We start from the raw sequence: 16,456 nt of genomic DNA, 5'->3' as shown, positions 1-16,456 counted from the left end.
TGATTAGATTTACTTCTGATTTACTATTTTATTTTAGTTTAAATGGCACTTAAAAAATAATACTACCTCTATGGCTTCTAGTGGACTACTCCAAATAATCCACACTTCCGCCCAATGACGATTGTTCCCGCGAAAATTTCGCGCCAAATTCGACCACGTGAGACTCGCCTGGACAGAGGTATTCATTCGTACATTGCATAGCACAGCAAGGAACAACATGGACGGATTCGACGACCCCGGTATCTTTTTCAGCGACAACTTCGGCGGCGACGAAGGTCAGGATGAGCAGTACATCCACAACACCCAGACCAAGAAGAGGTTCAAGGATTTCTTGAGGGAGTTCCATGAGGGAATGAACTACAAATACCGGTAAGAAAGAGGATTTTTTTGTCTCCGGGACGCCATGTCATGTTGGCCAAGGGTCTGGGTGTGTACATAATTTTAGCAGGAATATTCTCCCTTTCCTCTACCTTATAGGTGAATAAACGCATACCACTTGTGTCAAACGTTAAAGAGTAGCTTAGCCTAAGCTTAGCCATGCTTAAAACATACATAGGCCTGGTGTTTTTGTAGGAATTTCAAAACGCCATTTGTGATTTAATATTTAAATCACACTACGTATTCAGCCCGAATAGTAACTCAGTATTTACTTTTAACATGTACAGTAATTTATCCCTACTAAAGAATTACAGTTTGATACAGTAGTGTTTCAAACGTGGTGTACTTGTGATATCAAAGAAGTGAACAGCATGGCTTAGGCTAGAAATGTGTTTATCCTTACCCAGGCTTTGTCACAAAATTGTGTGGGGTTCGTTGACATTTTTCGCGGGTGTTCTGCGCAGTGCATGCTGGATCCAAGGATTGGTCTCTTTAATATTCAAGTAGATGTTAGGGTGAAGAAATCGTACCAATGTGCTTTTCTGACTGTGATTATTAAGTGAATGGGAAAAATAATAAAAAAAGTTGCCACAATGACCATGTGGTCTTTATCAGCTTATGTAGAGTTGGTCACTTGTACAGGTTTGACTGTATATCAATAGCCAGGCAGTCCTTATGTCGAGGTGGTCACTATAGGTAGTGCAGGTTTGCAGGTGGTCATAATGTCGAGTGGTCACTTGTATAGGCTTCTTTGTATGTCAATGGCCAGGTGGTCCTTATATAGCGGTGGTCATTACTGGTTTATAGTAAAGGTTTGACTGTATATCAATGGGCAGGTGATCTTTATGCACAGGTGGTCACTAGTACAGGTTGGACTATGTAAAAAACAATCACAATGGTGCCAGAATGGCCAGATGGTCCTTATGCAGAGTTGGTCACTGGTACAGATTTGACTGTGCTAATGTACACATATTCTTCCTGTGTTACAGAGATGAGCTGAAGCGTCATTACAACCTGGGCCTGTACTACATTGAGGTGGACGTCGGGGACTTGGCTAATTTTGATGAAGAACTTGCAGACAAGCTGCGCAAGGCACCATCTGAACTTCTCCCACTGGTAAAATATGTTTCATGTTCATCTTATTTTCTGTTGTACCAGGTACCTGATCACCTCAGAAATACTGTTACAATCATTTCAGGATGAGTCTTGTATCAAGTTGTTCCAACAAGCCAGTTAATGGAATACAATCTACATGCAATACGATTGTATAGTGGGTAATGTGTCAAAGTTCAAGTCCCCGCAGCCATAAATGAAACAAGCCTGGCTATGGTATCAAGCATGTTTAGACTAAACCAGGTAAGGGGCTCTTAGATACCACAATGCTTCTCATTGCACATGTGGAGTTTTTAACTGTAACTGGCTTACTATGACAGGTTTATTTCAGAATAATTAGGTTTTTGTGTTCACTGCTAATTAACTTTCTCTTGTTGTGTTCTCCTAGCTGGAGGCTGCGGCGACGGAGGTTGCGGATGAGGTGACGCGTCCGCGGCCTGAGGGGGAGTCCGAGGTTCAGGACGTGCAGGTCATGCTGATGGACGACTCCAACCCTGCCACCATCAGGGACCTCAAGGTGCCTGTCTCTAGCCCTTGTTTATTTATTGAGATTCCATATTCCTGAAAGGATCGACATAGCTTGTGTATATCACCTTTACAAGGTGTCAATCCAGAGATCTGACTTTAAGGGTTGCCACTGTGTTAAAATGAGTGATAAACTAAAGCAAAATCAAAGTCCGTTGTGTCACCATCAAAATTTTATCAATTAAGTGGTTTTAATCACTCGAACCAGGAAGGACCCCTGTCCTTTTCGATAAGTGTGGCAGGTTCTTTAATATGGCTTTCCCCAAACATTGATTTGTTAATTTATTTGTTTTTTTTACAGTCGGATCAGATGGCGCGACTGGTGAAGATCCCTGGGATCATGATCGCTGCCTCAACGATCCGCGCCAAGGCCACCCGGATCACGATCCAGTGCCGCAGCTGCCGCACATTCGTCCCCAACATCGCGGTGAAGCCCGGCCTGGAGGGGTACCAGCTGCCCCGAAAGTGCAACACGTGAGTCAGCTAAAGGTCTTTTTTGGAATGTTTGCAATTTTTTCACTAGAACCCTAGTAGAGGAACTTCTTGTTTAACATCCAAAATCGTGATCCTGGAATTTTGTGACACTTGGTGACAAAGGTCTCATTGTTCAGTGTTTTATACATTAAGAGAACAACAATGGGGTCAAACAATACAAAACTATGACACAATTACACATCATTAAATCATTAAAAAAAGAATTACATGTAAGATTAATGATTGATTAGTGATTACCTAAAGCATAATCAAAGACTTTTGTGTCACTGTTAGAACTTCATCAATTTAAGGGTTTTGGATTTTTGGAACAACATTTTGTGAATTCATTTATGGTGGGTTTTCATTGCAGGAAAAAGGATGTTTTCGTCGTATTTAAGATTCATGGTAGAAACAATTCTGTAGTGCAGTAGTCTTACAAGGGGGTGTCATGAATCAAGGATGGAAAGGTCACCAAGAAATTTTAAAGATTTATTGCATAATGGTATTTTGTGTTTCCCAGGGACCAAGCGGGGCGCCCCAAGTGTCCGGTGGATCCCTTCTTCATCGTGCCGGAGAAGTGCACGTGTGTGGACTTCCAGACGCTGAAGCTGCAGGAGGCGCCGGAGGCCGTGCCGAACGGGGAAATGCCGCGCCACCTGCAGCTGTACTGCGACAGGTGGGGCATGCCCACTCAGCAGAGGGGGGTCTCAGATAGTCCTTTTGAGATTTTGAACAGCCAGTCTTTTTCTCTGTACCGTTACTCAGGTCCAGATCGTTAGTAACTCAGCAACTGGGGAATAAATTGTGCCAGGAAGTTTATACTGTTCAATGGTCAAAAATATGTAGAATTTTATTGGGGGAGGACGATTTTAAATGTATCAGTCATTCAGTAGACAAAGCATTGCAAGTGTGGGCAATTTATCTGAAATTTCCAAATGTAAATTATAGTTATTTTGTGCTGTCACTAACATTAGTATGATTGTCATGGCACATTCATTCTGTTGATTGACATGGTCTACAGCTTGATAAAAGCAAAGAAACATGAAGACGCTAACAGGATTGAGTATCCTAGCTATGGTATATTTGACTGGTAGGCTGGGATAAGTTGCAGTACTCTGTAGCCAGTATTGCTCTTGTTTTGGTCCTGTTGGCTCTGGCAAATTCTCTGCAGTTCTAACGCAGCCCTTTCTGTGTGATTGATAGGTCAGGATTGAGTGTTATGCTGTGAACTTGCTGTCAGTATTGCACTTATCCTGGCCTGTCAATTATGGCAGCTTCTCACCAGGGTGCAGTCAATGACTGGTAGACCACATGTAGGCACAACACAACACATGCACACACACAACACAGTAAATACAGCCTGCAGAAGACAGGACTGTAGGGTTATGGAGTAGCCATCTTTAGTGCTAATCGTAAGACCAGACTGTTTTAGAGGTGAACCCTTTCCAGGCTTCTTGAACTCATCATCATGGCTCTAGGGTGTAGGAGGCTCTGTGTAGAGGGATCGTTGAGGTGGTTTTGTGGACTTACTAACCCCACAAACTTGTGTTCCTCAGGTAGTTCCTAACCTTATCCTTATGTTCTTATGTTAGGTACCTGTGCGACCGTGTGGTTCCAGGGAACAGGGTCACCATCATGGGGATCTACGCTATCAAGAAGTCAGCAGGAGTCGGCAAGGTACTTTTATCTTCTGTCTTCCTTGGATAACTTTCTGTGCCACTTAGAATTTCGGTAGGAACAGGGTCTGTGACAAGATAGTAATTTATGAAGGTACCAGTTACTTGTCTATGTCGACTGATGCGTAGTTATCTTCACCAAAGTGGCATAGATAAATTACATATCTTCACCAAAGTGGCATAGATAATTTTAAAAGTCTTCCTTAACAATCTGGTGATTTTAAAAGTCTTCCTTAACAATCTGGTGGCTTGAACAAGTTATAGCAAAGGGTAGATCAAAATCTTGACAATTGTTGCCTTTTGTTCCATCTGGCAAGAACGAAAACATTTGAATATACATACCAAAATACAAATGTAACTGTAAATTTGTTTACTTCCACAATGGTTTTATTATGTTCAAAATGTATGTCAAATGATCTTTCCTTTAACAACAGAGAGGTGCCCGGGACAAGGTGGCGGTGGGCATCCGTAACCCATACCTGCGGGTGGTGGGAATCCGTGTGGACATGTCAGGCCCGGGGAGGAGCAGCGCGGGCGCTGTCACGCCCATGGAGGAGGAAGAGTTCCGCCGAATTGCCACGAAACCAGACATCCACGAGATCATCGCCAAGAGCATCGCTCCCTCCATCTACGGGAGCCTCGGTGAGTATGGCAGTCTTCAGTAGTCTGAATCACATCTCTATCAGCATATTTGTGAAATTAGTAGTGTCTAAGGTTATGGCTGTGCAGTTTGTGATGCATCTAATAGAGGGCGCTGTTGTATTGCCACAGCTCTCTTACATGTCTTTTTGTATGACCCAAGAGTCATTAAACAAACTTGTCAGCTGAAATTTATACACATAGCAGCCAACAGATTAATTTTGGATAAATATTGCACTTTGGACAAACACTTCTCACCTTTGACAGCTAATACTTACAAAATTGATACTTAAAGAGAAAAGCTTCCATGCCATAGTAGCGATCACAATGGCCCCAAGCGGGGGCGTCACGCGTCATCAAAATTTTAAAAAATCCCGACTTTTTACATTAGTCTTCACATTGTTTCATACACTCTTCAGATTGTTTCAAACAATTTCATCTTGTTTTGTTCATCCTATGTTTCAGACATCAAGAAGGCAATATCTTGTCTACTGTTTGGAGGATCCAGGAAGAGGTACAGTGTTTCTTGTGTGAGGCTTGAAGTAACCTAAACAAAGGTTCAGACAAACAAACAAATGAACCATGCGTGTCTGATGGTTAGTGTAGGTAAACTTAGAGCTTATTATATCTGATGTCGACCTGCACTGGTCCATGATAAAATTAGGTAACACCACGGTCAGTAGCATCAAATTCTTAGAGCAATCATATCAGCTACGAAATTGTTGAAATTTATAACTTTCATTCAACACAATAGCAATTTTGCTCGCCTTGCATCTTCAGTCTCACAGACCTTCATCAGGACTGGTGATTCATTGAGCTACGAAATCGTGCCCAACTTTAAAAAAAATTGGGAACTGAGACATTAACATTCTCCCCACTGCCTAACCCCATAACCAATACCAATTTGGTAACAAACCTTAGAAGGCTGAGGGTTAAGACGGTTTGATATTTCTCTTGCAGGCTCCCTGATGGTCTGACAAGGAGAGGTGACATCAACGTGCTCCTTCTGGGAGACCCCGGTACCGCCAAGAGCCAGCTCCTCAAGTTTGTGGAGAACGTCTCGCCGATTGGGGTAAGATTATCCCTAACCCACGGTGCAATAATCTAGTGGGTAAAGCGCATGGCTATCTCCATCTTTAAGTTTTTTTCTCCATCACTCTCATTGTTTGGGAGCTCATGCTCATTTTCATTGTTAAATCTCATTTTAAGCTCATGAAAACACATCTTCATTCAGTTTCCTGTCATGAGGTTAAGGTTTTTGGAATGGCAGACAACCCTGGTAGAGCACATCCTTTCCATTTGGGATGTTGTGGGTTCAAACCAAAGACTTGGAAAGCGTTTGAAGGATTGTGATCAGCAGTTGATCATACAAGTAACAGGCTTTCTATGGTGCTTCAGCAGAACTTCCAGTTTTGGTATCACAAGTTCTGAACATGATAGTGGGAGGTGGCTTTCAGGCTGGTTTTGACCCTCCAGTGACTTTCCAAGCTTATTCTGAATCTTTTAGATTCAATAACTCAAGAAGGGATTTGATGATTTGTAATTTGTTGGTAACTTGTTTTGTGTGTTTTCCCCTGCAGGTGTACACGTCAGGGAAGGGCAGCAGTGCGGCGGGTCTCACAGCTTCCGTCATGAGGGACGCTGCTACTGTGAGTCTTCTACACTTTTGCAGCACTTTGTACAGAGTATTTTCACATGATATCATCTGTGTCCGCTTCTTGGTTTCTGTCCCTATTTGTATTTCAGTGTGTCATAGCTTGGTCACTTGAGAAGCTTCTGACTCTTTTTATTGACCACAAAGTAGAGAATATTAGGTATGATAAAGCAGTCAAACCTCAGATGAAGCATGGCGGTTCTTTGTTTGCTAGAACTGCATAGCTCGCTTGTTAAGCCATTGTACGTTTTTTTTATATTCAGAGGTTTACGCCCGAAGCACCCTCATAAATGGGACTGTCCCTAGATCCATGGAATTTGATCCAGATGGCCAAGCAGTGGGGCTCCTGCCACAGGGACATGAATATTGGAGGAACACTTAAAAACTGCTAGGGGGCAGTTCAGTATCACCATGACTTATATTAGAGGAACACTTAAAAAACTTGGATGTTACTTTTGTAGCATAATGCTTTGCATTGATGTTGTAATTATGGTGCTTGACATGAATGTGTTTTCTTGCTGACAGCGTAACTTTGTAATGGAGGGTGGAGCCATGGTGTTGGCTGATGGAGGGGTGGTTTGCATTGATGAATTTGATAAGGTGAGTTCAGCTTCAGTGCTGTCAGTAACAGAGAGGGTTGGGAGACCCAAGTGAAACATAGTATTGAAGCCTATTTTCTTGTATGTCAGAGTAGTATCATATTAAAATTGTAGTGACAAATAGCTGATATGGGAATTGTTACAGATTGACCTGAAGTTATCACTATGAAAAAGTCATTTATAATTTTATTTCCCGACTGGAAAAGATCCAATATTGAAGGATCTTGGACACTTCGACCCTAGCTGAGTCGGGTAAAGCCTAAAGGTTTGGTAAAGGACCAAATCATTGTGATCCCAATGTTGCATGATACTGTGTTTTGAATTTTTTATGCTTACTATGCTAGTGTTAATCAAAGATGAATTTCCAGTGTCTTTTACTGCAGCCTTTTCGTGCAGGAAGAAAGGATTTCTTCAGCCATCCAGTGTAGTTTGTAGCTTACCTGCTAGGGGGCAGTTCAGTATCACCATAACTGTGTTTTCTCCCTGTTGCTGTAGATGAGGGAGGATGACCGGGTTGCCATCCATGAAGCCATGGAACAGCAGACAATTTCCATTGCCAAGGTCAGCAGCACAAGTTCACAGTAACATGAGCCTAGTTAACAATTTTATTTTTTGCGATTTCATATCTGAAGACTACTTGTAAGTGGACTTAAAACAACCATACACAGATAAGTACAAATGTTTAACAATGTATGAGAAAGAAAAACATTTGATAAGCTAACTTGCCGCATGAATTACAAAGTTTATTAATCTAATCTGGGGCTTGACTTCTTTGAAGGTAGTGGAGTATGAAATGACCCACATTTTGAATATAGGGTGGGCTGGTTGATTATTTTATTCTAGAAGGAATACTGTTTTGGTAAGTCATTAGGATGTGAAAAGCTTGAACAGATTGCCTTGGTAAGCATCTGCTAAAGCTGTTGTCCTGGATAATGTTTGTGACAAAACTTGTGTTTGAAAAGGAACCTAGTTCAGAGGTCATCAGAGAAACTCGGCTTAAGTATAAAGGTGGGACGCACTCAGTGGGAGTTGTTTTCGGTCTTTTGCAGGTTGGGAAACTCTCAAAGGGAAGTTAAAAATTCAAAGGGAAGCTATAAAACCAACGTTATGATGAAACCTTCTGGATGGTTTGAGGTTACTGCTGGATATATCCAACCAGGAAACCAGCTGGCTGTCTTGCAGAGAAGCTTCAGTTTTTTGTACTCGTAAAATTTCAAAAAGCGACAATTGAACCAACGTTTTGATAGACGTCTGTAAAGTTCAAGGTCATTTGTGGATTCTCTCTGATAGGGCAACTGCCTCCCTCTGAAGAGATAACACAATTTTTCATGGGTAGGAAATTTAGAAGAAGACAGAAACTCATTGAATTACAAAGAACAATAAAACCAGTGATAAAACTAAAGTCATAAAACCATCTTCAAGATTCAGCATTGTTGCTTAATACTTCCTTCCTAGTCAACTCTCTCTCCCCCGCAAAAGTCAAGGTCATGTTAGTTGGTGATCAGTAATAGACTCTGTTTAAACATTGGATAAATCTTTCCTGCAAATAAGATCTCAGAGCCTTAGGAGGTTCACTTTAGTGTAAATACTTGGATGAAACGGAAATTCAATGGTAAACCTGACTAGACCCGAAATACTGGGAATTCCACTGGACTGCATTTGTAGTTGACCTTGAGTTGCTCCTCGCCACAGCCACACTCAAAATTAGCCTTGTAGGGGTCCAAGTAGGCAGCTCAGAATAGAATCAAGATGTTAAGTGCTCTGCAAGTGGTGTTTGAATCGCAGAGGCTTTCTGGGGTCCATGTTTTTACCAAATGTGGTTGTTACCCATGGGACACTTATAGTAGGGAAGTGTGTTAGGATGATGTCTACACTTGAATAATCTAGCAGGAGGTGGAGAAACTAAGGCCACACCAATATAACTTGTTGCTTCTTGGCTGTTAACCATCTCCCTGCAGCTTAGCCCCATAAAAAGTTGCCAGTACATCTGTAACAGGTGCTTAGAGATGGTGCCCATCTCCATTTCTTTAGCCCTTGGGCCACATGGTTCGCACAATTTAGAACTTTCAGGGGAGGTTAATACTTTAGTGAAGTTAGTTCTTCTGCCAGCGCTCTGTTTTAGTCTTGGTCTTGCTGTATTTTTACTTTGCAGATAAATGTGCAAAGGTTAGGTCTAACACTAACATTTCGTTCAGTGTGATATAACAAACTGCTTTCACACTGCGTGCCTGCGAAGCTGATGAAAAGGCAGTTATTGACTGTAAAGCTATTGCTAGAGAAATGTAAGAGAACAGACAAATGTATTAGTTTGACATGATGACTGAAGAAACGAGTGCAGCTTGAGTTTGTAGTGGTTAGGGAATGGAAGAACAGGTGCCCATGACTTCCACGGTTCATGATAAACCATTACCATATGTTGGTGTTTTGCAACAAAGTTGAAGTCCTACGTGATCTTTAGCACAAACATACTGGCGGTTTGTTTTCGTGAGATTGCTGGTTTGTGACATGCACATTCTTTTACTTGTAAGTTCAACTTTTGCACATTTTTTGTAGTGTTCAGAGGATGTCATCCATAAAATCAAGTCAGTGTGGCTTCAGTAGAAACAAAATTATGGAACTGACAAGAGAATTGCCTATAAGAGAAAGACCTTCAATCCTTTTCTTTACGACTTTGCATGAGTTGCTTTTTAGAGAGATGTGGGTGGAAAGCTGTCTTAAGCAAAAGCCATAAAAGTCTGAAGAAGAAAAACGACAAATACACAAGTCTTTCACAACAGAACAACCCTTGAACTGCGAAGATACATGTATGCCTGATTTACTTAGTCTACAACAGGATGCTTGGATGTGCTTATCTGAATTTAGCCCTAGCATTTGTAAGACTAGACAGATCAGGAGACAGTAACAAAATATAGTCCTTGACTGAGCGTAGTAGAATCCCCGAATGGGAAGATAAGCTCTCAAGGCTGATCAAGTTGTTAATCCATGCTGAGATGTGCTTCCTGGAATTTGGCCCTATCCTTTGTAAGTTCGGACAGAAGAGTTACTGGTAGAGACTTCTTCTTGATAATGGTCCTTGAACATAGTTGTATCCCCCACTGGGAAGATGAGTTCTCAAGGCTGATGGAGTTTTTAATCCTTATGAAGATGTGCCTCCTGGTATTTGGCCCTGACCTTTGTAAGGTCAGACAGAAGACAGTCAGCCCTGAGAGCCGTGCCTCCAGCCGAGAGACCTTTGCCTTGACCATGACTCTGCAGGGGGGAGCTCTTCTCCTCGTTACATAATATCCAGTAGTCTAGGATAAAAACTCCGAGGACCTTGGACGTCCATGTTGAATGGGTCCAACTCCCCCAGAGAGAAGAGGTAATGATTTCTTTCAGGGATGGATAACTCTGGCATTCAGCCCCACCCTGCTCTTTGACCTTGACATTCAGGCATCTTGCAAAGTCAGCAGAAATGGCACCAGCAGCTTGGAAACCATCTGATAGAATTGTTGTTTTTTTGGGTGATCTTTTGTACAAAGATTGGCACCAGAAAAGGATCTGATAATCTTGTTTTCTTCTGTGAACTTTTTTTACATAAATGGCACCAGTTGCAACTGAAAGGATGTGATGGAATTGACATGTTTTCTTCCGCGAGCCTTTGTTCTCAGAGGTATCTATACCCATGGCCATATGTTAAAAGTGTCACCAGCAACTAAGAAAATGATATGACAGTATGGGCATGTTTTTCTTCTGTAAGCTTTTGTAATTCTGAGCATATCATGGTAAATGTCACATGCAATATACCACATCTGTGGGAGTGGTGAAGAATGAACCCAACCGAGTGGGCGGTTTTCCATTAACCCAGCAAACCTTCCAACACAAAACAGAATCACGATACTTTTCAAGCTACTGAAAGTTCTATTTACTGGTATATGTCAATGTGATGTGGACAACAATCCTTGCATACTAATATACATTGTACATGTACATCATGTATGCATAATGAATCCCTTGGCTACAAACATGCCTTCTTAAAATTATGTGAATACATGTATGTAGTTTGTGGTTCTTTTGAAGCTATCTCTTGCACACAAAAACTGTTAGATTGATTGACGATCAATGAATTTCACATAAAGCTAAACCTGTGTTCTTGCATTTTCGTACTCAGGCCGGCATCACGACTACGCTGAATTCCCGCTGCGCTGTCTTGGCCGCGGCAAACTCAGTCTTCGGTCGCTGGGACGACACCAAAGGAGAGGAGGTAAGACCCCCTCAAAGCTTAGCCTCTATAGTAGGCTCCATCGCAGGCCTGTTTTTACTTTGCTATTAAGTATTATGTGTTTGTGTGTGTGTGTGTGTGTGTGTGTGTGTGTGTGTGTGTGTGTCACGGTTTCTTGTTTTTGATTCTCTCAATTTTTTTTAGATTTCTTTGATAAAGTCGAACCTGTACTGAAGAACATCTCTGGATGAGGACCGCCATAAAGTTTAAATGATTTTTTTCCCAGCAACCAAAGCATTAAGAATCCTGTCAACAGTGTCCACCTCTCTACTGTGATCATTTTCTTCTAGTCAATCAAGTGGTCACTACAGGATGTACAGGTCTGACTGTACCTGGTACTGGGTTAAAGCTTGGACAGCTGCAACCACCAGGGAACAGAGGCCTGCCCCTCCCAGTGGCACAGGATGGTACCTTCTGGAACAAGTTGAACTGTATTTCCAACACAAAAAATTTGACATATCCAAAAATGATCAGCTCCAGTCTTTGTCAAGGAATGAACAATCCATTGCTTCTGTGATGTCACGTTATGTAGATAGCACGCTTGACTAGGTTGTTTAGTCCTTACCAAGACGGGAGCTGATCAGTCGAAAAAATGGGTAAGTCCATTTTTTTGTGTGTTGGAAATTCAACTTGTTCCAGAATGACTTCCACCAACACAGATGAACTATCCAGTTAGGATGGTACTTCCTGGCTTGACGAAAGTGATGCAGCTAGCTGGGGTTGTGTGGAGTGACTCACTGCTATTATTAGTGCAGTTCATGACACGGTTGCTCCCAGACAGGAAGCACCTTGAGGTTTTAACTAAACTGTCTTGGTGGTCAACTGTCATGGTGGCCCTATTGTGTTAAAAAAAAAAGGTTGGCAGGAAAATTGATTACCTGCTTTATTTAAAGATCGGAAGATTTATCTCTGTCTCCGGCTGGAAGTAAAAGTACCTACAAGCTGCCTACATGTTTTGCAAGGGAAAATGCAGGCTTGCAATTCTGCAAGATACAAAATTTTAGGCTTAGTGTTATGAATTGCTGTTCAGCTAAATAACAATGTTCCATGATTCAATGTTTGCTTTAAATCTGTACCTGAAGGAAATGTAAAAAAAAAATTCAGAAATTCAAAAGGCAAAGTTGATTGCAGTAACAAACATATCAAAACAATGTTATGCTGTTCCATTATGGCCAAGTAGAATTTTAAAAAGAAATTCTTTGCAACCAAGGAATGTGGTGCTTTTGAAGGTGTGCTGTAATAGAAATGCTTGGAATATTTGTAGGTTTCACCTGTCTGTGGCCATTTCCTACGCTGCCATGGCAACTACAAGTGGTTCCTCCCTGTGACTGGGCGCTTCCTCCTTATCAGGAGTGCGGAATGTTGCTCGCCTAATTACCATGACTAATTCGATTAACCCAGATTTGGTGTTAGCACACTGTCAGATTAGTGAGAGATTATCTAGATTATCTGGATCATTCCTGCCAGGTGGCTGGGGACTATATAACAATCAGTCAATCTTCATTTCTCTACATTACAGACAGGTTTCCGAGTTGAGCTGACTTACCTACATGTACCTACCTAATTAATTACCCAGTCCCTTAACCAATCCTTAACCCTGGGCTGACTTATTAACTATAAATTTGTTGTTTTGTTTCATGGAAGGATGGAAATGTTCAACTTGTCATTTTGAACAATTCTGACGTATGGAGGTAATGCATGTACTTTGTCACCGCGAACTTTCAAGATTTACTGTATCTTGCTGGCCTAGTATCATATCTCATTAAATGCTTTAACTTTTGTGTAAAACATCTTCATAACCTAGACAGAACAAATAAAACAACAAACTAGCTAAAACAAATATAATAAACTCATTCCCTAGTTAGTTAAACGTTGCAAAAATATTCTTGACCATTAAAATCATTAAAAGGACTATGAGCTCAAGAATGGTCTGATTGGTCCAGAGAAGACATGTCTTTATGTAGCATAGCACCATTAATGTCAATAATGGCCAGTCAGGGTCTTTTGAACTGGTGTCACACAATAGGAAAATAGCTTGACAAGTCTGCAAGCTTTAAAGGAAGTATCCCACTGGATTGTGGTACGTTGGCAGCGGCGCTGTGTACCACAGTTCCAGTGAGATAACATGCTTAAAGGACATATTAGTAGGGACAGGAACCGGAAAAAGTTTTTTTCAATGAAATGACAAGTGCGAAGTAGAGCAGAGTTGTTAATTTCTACGGAACTTCTACTGTGAAACTTGGTCTCAATGCGACAACTTTCAGTCCGCCCCGATTTTTTCAGTTCCTGTAGACACATGTCAAAAACGACGGCATGTCAATCGCAGCTGCTATCTCCCAGAGTTGAGGACGCAGGTTTTCATTGACAATCAGGTTCAGGTCCACCAGAACCGCACCTGTACCTTTATTTTCTGTACCAGTGCCCACCCCTATTCAGCAGCAATACTGCTGGTGTCCTCTTGATCACTAATTTTTAGGGATCGGCCGAAGCTCACAGTTCATTGAACCCCATCTGAAGTGATGGTAGATTTTCAGCCAGACTCCCATGCAATCTTAAAATATGTTAAACTTCTGACGATCAAGATATTCGGCCAAAGGTCGTTGACAGTTTGACGCTGGCTTAGCCAGTGGAGCAGGTTTCCCCCTTCCCTTGTTTCCTGGACAGGGCTGCAAACAGGTCTGCTCTGGTTGACTGGAGAACAGAAATTATCAATTACTCCGGATTGTTCTTGGAACGCTCAAGTGGCGATCCCTGACAGTCGCACCTGGCAGGTGGATACCCTTCTTAGGGTTGGATAGTCTGAAGGACCTTTGTTTCTTAAGGATTGAGAAATTTCATCTTTGGACAAGATCTTTACAGTGCTTTTGACAAATGGTTGTGCCTGGCATGAGCGGAATGGGAGCCATGGAAAGTATCCATTGCCATTATTTACTACCATTCATGCAGCTTACATTTGCAAGGAGCATAGCATATATCTTAAGAAGGTAGGAAGGAAGGCAAAGGGTAGGATGTCCAGAGCAAATATATCTCAAGGAGGTAGTAGGAAGGAAGTTGAAGGGTCGGATGTCTTGCAGACAAGGGTTTGGAGGTGTGTTGCCACCTGTACTCTTGGATCACAATGCACCTGTCAGTGGTCCTGCCTTTGTAGTGCTGACAGACATGCTAACCCAATCTCCTGTGTTAATCAGGTGGAACACACCCGCCCTTTCCCCCCTTGTTACTGTGGCAGAACACCATTGGGGGAAATTGACAGGATACAGGGAAGGGGAGGGGGGTTGCCGAAGGTCAAAAGGTCACTTCAAGAGTCAAGGTTAAGAAATGGAACCAATTTTGCTGGGATACAGATAAGGCCCAAAAAACAGGATGAGTGCAAAACCTCAACTGTTTGATAGCGACGATCAAAGTTGTTCTCAGAAACATCCAAATGTGTTGTCTCTTGAATTACGAAAGTATGTAAAGACTGATCCATGTCATAATGAAAATTTCCTTGTCTTTGCTTTCATCATGAAAATGTCTCTGTTGATCGGAACTGTGATTACTTGCATGGAACAACAGAAGAAAACGCTGATGCTAAACCAAAAATAACATCTTAAAATACTTCCTATTTAAACCCAAAGTAACATTTCTCTTGTCATAACTTTGTTGTTAGAATTACTATGTGGGGTAACTGCAGGGAGTTTTGCCCCAAACCAGAGATCCTGTGCCCTTGGAAAAGGCACTTCACAATGACATTCCTCCCTCTGCCCAGGTGTAAAATGGGTATCTGACTTCAGTTGGGGAGGTAAAAGGCAGTGCCCTTGACACAGTGGATAACAACCCACTGCCCTAGGATGTCAATGATACCCAGCGTCCTTGGCAACTGCTTTGTCATCCCATGATGGTTTCTGGTCAGTTCTGACACACCTGCATTGGCAGCTTAGTAAATACTTGAAACGTAAAACCCATCTTAAAAAGCCCTCGGGACTACCTTAAAGCTTACCTTTCCCTTTAGAGTAACTACTTTTCTTGTGTTTATCTCCTACAGAACATTGACTTCATGCCGACCATCTTGTCCCGATTCGACACCATCTTCATCGTTAAAGACGAGCACAGTGAACAGAAGGACATGGTAAAAAATCTTTAGTCTCTTCCTAAGTCTCTTCCTGTAAGCATCACATTTATGTTGAATAAATGGAAGTGTGTATTTTCGATGTTTTTTCTGCATTGATCTTGATTGGGTGAGTTACTCCAGGTCAGACATCGAAGTTAGGGCTGCCCATTGACAAGCATGTTGAAATACACTGAATGAAGGCTTCAAAAAAGTACTAACCCATACTTCAATCTTAAAAATTCTTCTCCACCAGAAAGTCACTTGGGTCTAGTTTATAACCATTCAAAGAAAACAGAGGGTTGTTCTGCTCATTCTCCGAGAAAAGCTCGCTCTATGAAAGAAACCTCACCTCTGACCCCTTTTCCCTCCTGATACAACCAGTAGCACCCTATAACTAAAACCTGTCCTTACACCAGCTGAACTGCTGAACTGAACAAATTTTGACCCAAACAGGAAAGCTTAGACCCTACATGTCTCTTCTAACTCAAAAAGTCTCCAGATTGGGCAAAAATTTTCAAGGAAAAGAAGGATTTTCAAGGATTTTAAGTCACACCCAAATCGTCTTCCCATTTTTTGCCCTCTACCGCGCAACGCAACTCTGACGTCAGCCCTCCAAAGGCTGCTAACTTTTCTGACATACAAAGAATAGTCTGTCAGAACTGAGCAGAAAGCTGTCCAAGTGGCTAATAAATGAATTGTAATATACAGTATTTGAGTGCATTTACCACTTCTATGCTAACTGAATACTACATTCTCTGCAGTTATTAGAATTTTTATTTTTGCGTATTCGACCTGTTCCCAAAAGACAATTGCGGTATTGTTCTGTTACACCCTTGAACATCCTTGCACACTTTCAAGGTTTATCATTTACCAAATCTTTCTCTCATCATACCAGAGCCATTCTTTCAGACTAGTGTTGAGGACCTAAAGGTAACATCCGGTCATGGCAGCACAGTTGCATGTTCATTTTTTTATCACTGCTAGCCTCAGGTGGTACTTACATAAGATTTATCACTGACAAGATCTTTTACCCCTCATACCAAAGCC

The 16,456-nt window shown here is 41.7% G+C and overlaps 1 protein-coding gene across 1 annotated transcript in view; it reads left to right on the top strand.

The window, feature by feature from the left end:
* Positions 1-159: 159 nt before the first annotated feature.
* Positions 160-16,456, top strand: part of LOC118429900 (DNA replication licensing factor mcm5-like) — a 33,990-nt gene continuing 17,693 nt past the window's right edge. The window contains exons 1-14 of the mRNA XM_035840531.1: positions 160-369; positions 1,368-1,494; positions 1,880-2,008; positions 2,318-2,490; positions 3,011-3,166; positions 4,083-4,167; positions 4,601-4,808; positions 5,271-5,319; positions 5,766-5,877; positions 6,386-6,454; positions 6,985-7,059; positions 7,554-7,619; positions 11,209-11,301; positions 15,344-15,427. Of these exons, the coding sequence (XP_035696424.1) occupies positions 218-369; positions 1,368-1,494; positions 1,880-2,008; positions 2,318-2,490; positions 3,011-3,166; positions 4,083-4,167; positions 4,601-4,808; positions 5,271-5,319; positions 5,766-5,877; positions 6,386-6,454; positions 6,985-7,059; positions 7,554-7,619; positions 11,209-11,301; positions 15,344-15,427 (1,578 nt within the window). The 5' untranslated portion in view covers positions 160-217. The remainder of the gene's footprint in view (positions 370-1,367; positions 1,495-1,879; positions 2,009-2,317; positions 2,491-3,010; positions 3,167-4,082; positions 4,168-4,600; positions 4,809-5,270; positions 5,320-5,765; positions 5,878-6,385; positions 6,455-6,984; positions 7,060-7,553; positions 7,620-11,208; positions 11,302-15,343; positions 15,428-16,456) is intronic.

Source organism: Branchiostoma floridae, chromosome 1, assembly GCF_000003815.2.
Source record: "Branchiostoma floridae strain S238N-H82 chromosome 1, Bfl_VNyyK, whole genome shotgun sequence".
In the NCBI taxonomy this organism is placed as follows: Eukaryota; Metazoa; Chordata; class Leptocardii; order Amphioxiformes; family Branchiostomatidae; genus Branchiostoma; species Branchiostoma floridae.
The sequence above is the reverse complement of the archived record's forward strand: the minus strand, read 5'-3'. Positions and strand labels throughout refer to the sequence as shown.